Source organism: Belonocnema kinseyi, chromosome 9, assembly GCF_010883055.1.
Source record: "Belonocnema kinseyi isolate 2016_QV_RU_SX_M_011 chromosome 9, B_treatae_v1, whole genome shotgun sequence".
Lineage (NCBI taxonomy): Eukaryota > Metazoa > Arthropoda > Insecta > Hymenoptera > Cynipidae > Belonocnema > Belonocnema kinseyi.
Window position 1 is genome coordinate 23656189 of NC_046665.1, and position 3446 is coordinate 23659634.

General features: G+C 32.5%; 1 protein-coding gene across 1 annotated transcript in view; it reads left to right on the forward strand.

The window, feature by feature from the left end:
* Nucleotides 1-2464: 2464 nt before the first annotated feature.
* LOC117180445 overlaps nt 2465-3446 on the forward strand; it is a 72197-nt gene continuing 71215 nt past the window's right edge. The window contains exons 1-3 of the mRNA XM_033372942.1: nt 2465-2598; nt 2876-3144; nt 3222-3434. Of these exons, the coding sequence (XP_033228833.1) occupies nt 2890-3144; nt 3222-3434 (468 nt within the window). The 5' untranslated portion in view covers nt 2465-2598; nt 2876-2889. The remainder of the gene's footprint in view (nt 2599-2875; nt 3145-3221; nt 3435-3446) is intronic.

Below are 3446 nucleotides of genomic sequence, written 5' to 3' on the forward strand. Positions count from 1 at the left end.
ACATTCTTCCAAGCAATTTTAAATTGGTTTAAATAATTTTAAAGGTTTAAGCTCTCAAAATGTTTTAATAAATTTTCCACGATTGCAGGAATGATCAGATTTCATGTACTTGAAGTTACGAACGTTCATATGAACGAAATTCAAGACTTTTTCCCCGAATTTTGTTTTGCCTAAATCATTTAGGATGACAAAAAATGTTATTCCATTGGAAGAAGTTTTCGAATTTTTTATTTTTTGAGGGGTTAAATACCCTTACAAATCACCCATTATTCAAACATGCCAAATACAATTTTGATTGTCGATATTTGAAAATATAAAAACGTCAAAAATTCTCTTTTTTTACCTCACTAATTATAAAGTGAGTGACAAAGTTCAGCAAGACTCCTAAAAACTACCCTTAATATATCCATACCTAAAATGTTAAAAATGACAAGTTTGATTGTCGATATTTGAAAATATAAAAACGTCAAAAATTCTCTTTTTTTACCTCACTAATTATAAAGTGAGTGAGAAAGTTCAGCAAGACTCCTAAAAACTACCCTTAATATATTCTTACCTAAAATGTTAAAAATGACAAGTTTGATTGTCGATATTTGAAAATATAAAAACGTCAAAAATTCTCTTTTTTTCACCTCACTAATTATAGAGGTAATGAGGTAGATCAGAAAGACCCCTACAAACCACCCCTACTATACTTACTCCTAAAAGGTTAAAAATTACAAGTTTCATTGTCGATATTTGAAAATATGAATACGTCAAAAATTCTCTTTTTTTACCTCACTAATTATAGAGGGAGTAATAATGTTCGGCAAGACCCCTAAAAACCACCCCTACTATACACACACCTAAAATGTTAACAATGACAAGTTTGATTGTCGATATTTGAAAATATAAAAACGTCAAAAATTATCTCTTTTTTACCTTACTAATTATAAAGAGAGTGAGAAAGTTCGGCAAGATCCCTAAAAATGACACCTACTATACCCACACCTAAAATATTAAGAATGACAAGTTTGATTGTCGATATTAGGAAATACAAAAACGTGAAAAATTCTCTTTTTTTATCTCACTAATTATAGAGTGGATGAGTTTTTATATTTTCAAATATCGACCATAAAACTTGTCATTTTTAACCTTTCAGGTGTCGGTATATTAGGGGTGGTTTTTATGGGTCTTGCCGAAGTTTATCACTCCTTCTATAATTTGTGAGATAAAAAAAGAGAATTATTCACGTTTTTGTATTTCCAAACATCGACAATCAATCTTTTCAATTTTAACATTTTAGGCGAGAACATATTAAGGGTGGGTTTTAGGGGGCTTGCCGAATATTCTAACCCACTCTTTAAGTAGTGATAGTTATTAAATTGGAGGGGATTTTGAATATTACGTGAATTCTCATTAATTTAACCAGAATTTGTTTAATTCATCTGAATTGTTCTAAATTCACTCAATTCTATTCAATTCAATTTTTAATTTTCGTGAAATTCTTTTAAATATCCATGTACCTGAAGTTCCGAACGTTTAAAAGAACGAAATGAAAAAAGAATAATAATTCATTCTTCTGAAATTAGCCTAGAAAAATTAGTTGAGCTAAGCATAAAAAGAGAGTATTATGCAAAAAAATCTCCCGAAAATTTTTTTAAACGGGTAAAACACCCTAAAATATAATGCAGATAGGGGCAACACAGAATGTGCGGAATGACCGCCTTTATACACTTGTTTATACATTTAATGATAGTGCTAATTTACTATGTCGTGAATTATAATATAAAAATATATATAATATAAAACTATAAGTTATGATATTAATCTATTATGGTATCTATTATTATTTTTACGTAGTAAAAAGTAGAAGTAAACAGATAAAAAATACCATCTTGGAGGTTAGTTCTCCGTCTTGCCTGCAGTTATTCCTAATGGGATTGTAGATATCCATCCTTGGGTATTTCTTGGTCCCGCTGCAAATTAAAAAAACACAATACGCAACAACACTGAAAAAGAGAAAAATAACACAACACTGCACTATTAAATAGTGGTACCCGATGAAAAGAACTATTTTTCCGGTCTTATACGAAACTCACGAAATTTTACGAAACCGGGTTTGTTTTGAAAACACAAGACGCGTTACAACCGGCAAACGGGCGCTCGTGTGCTCCTCGGTAAGCTTTGTAGTCCGCGTGCATTGCCCTCAGAGCCGTAGCTTGCGTTTCTAGCGCCCGGGGCGATTTGCAAATTTCGGATTACATACATTATAAGCATTAGATTGAAAAATAAAATTAGTATTTAGTAAATATGAAATATTATGTTATTTAATGTGATCATTTTTTATCTTTTTAATTATTATAGGGAAGATTGGGGAGTTGTGAGACATGGGGAGTTTTGAGACAGCGCCATCTTTCATAAGATTCAGCAAATTCGACGTCGGTAATGATTGCCATCTTTGTTTTCCAACGCAACCTCACTTTTCAGCTCGAATTAATCTTGTAAACATGCTTTGGGAGCGTCGTTCCATACAACGTATCTTATCATTTGCTTGAAAGTTTCACCACGCAGTTTGTTCGTGCCCGTTTCCATCAGTTCTTTCGGCGGAGTCCAAAGGTAAGTACGGACAAATTAACCGTTAGTCAATGAAGTTTCGATGCATACTCTCATTGTTGTATATACATTCAACGTGCTTATGATTGTGAGGCCATTTTAAATATGTGCGTTTTGGGGATTTGTGAGACAACAAATTTGGGGAGTTATGAGACACTATTTTTTTTATGTTTTCACGCACTGTTCAAAATGAATTGTATAAAGTTTATTCTGTTTTGAATGTCTTATGAAATTTTTCATGAAATTTAATGTTTTATATTGACTTTTTCTTTTTTTGTAGATTTCGTACGCATCATGCCGCGTCATAAATATGTTATTGAGTCAAGAAAACCAACGATCGATGCAAATGCATTAGTGGCTGCGGTCAAGGAAATTTTAATTGAAAAGAAAGCACTACGGTCCGTCGCTCGAGCGTATAATATAGATAAATCAAGATTGTTTCGCTACATCTCAAAACTAAATGATTCAAACCTGGATCCATCGACGGCTTCTGAGGAAAAATTGATTGAGTTTCTGTCATCACTCAGTACCACATCTGGTGGTAGAACGGTTAGATCACGTTATCTCACATTTATTTATTACCTACTATTTTTATCCGGCTTTTGTTTAATCTTGTTTTTTTTCAGATCTTCAGTGAAGCGCAAGAAAAACAATTGATGACATATCTTCTGGAAGCAAGCAAAATCTACTATGGCTTGAGCATAAATGAATTAAAAATTTTAACGTATGAGTTGGCAAAAAACTTGGCATTGATTATCCTAAAGCATGGGACGAACATAAAAAAGCGTCATATGACTGGTACTATGGGTTTATGCATCGCCATCCAAATTTATCATTGCGTACACCGGAAC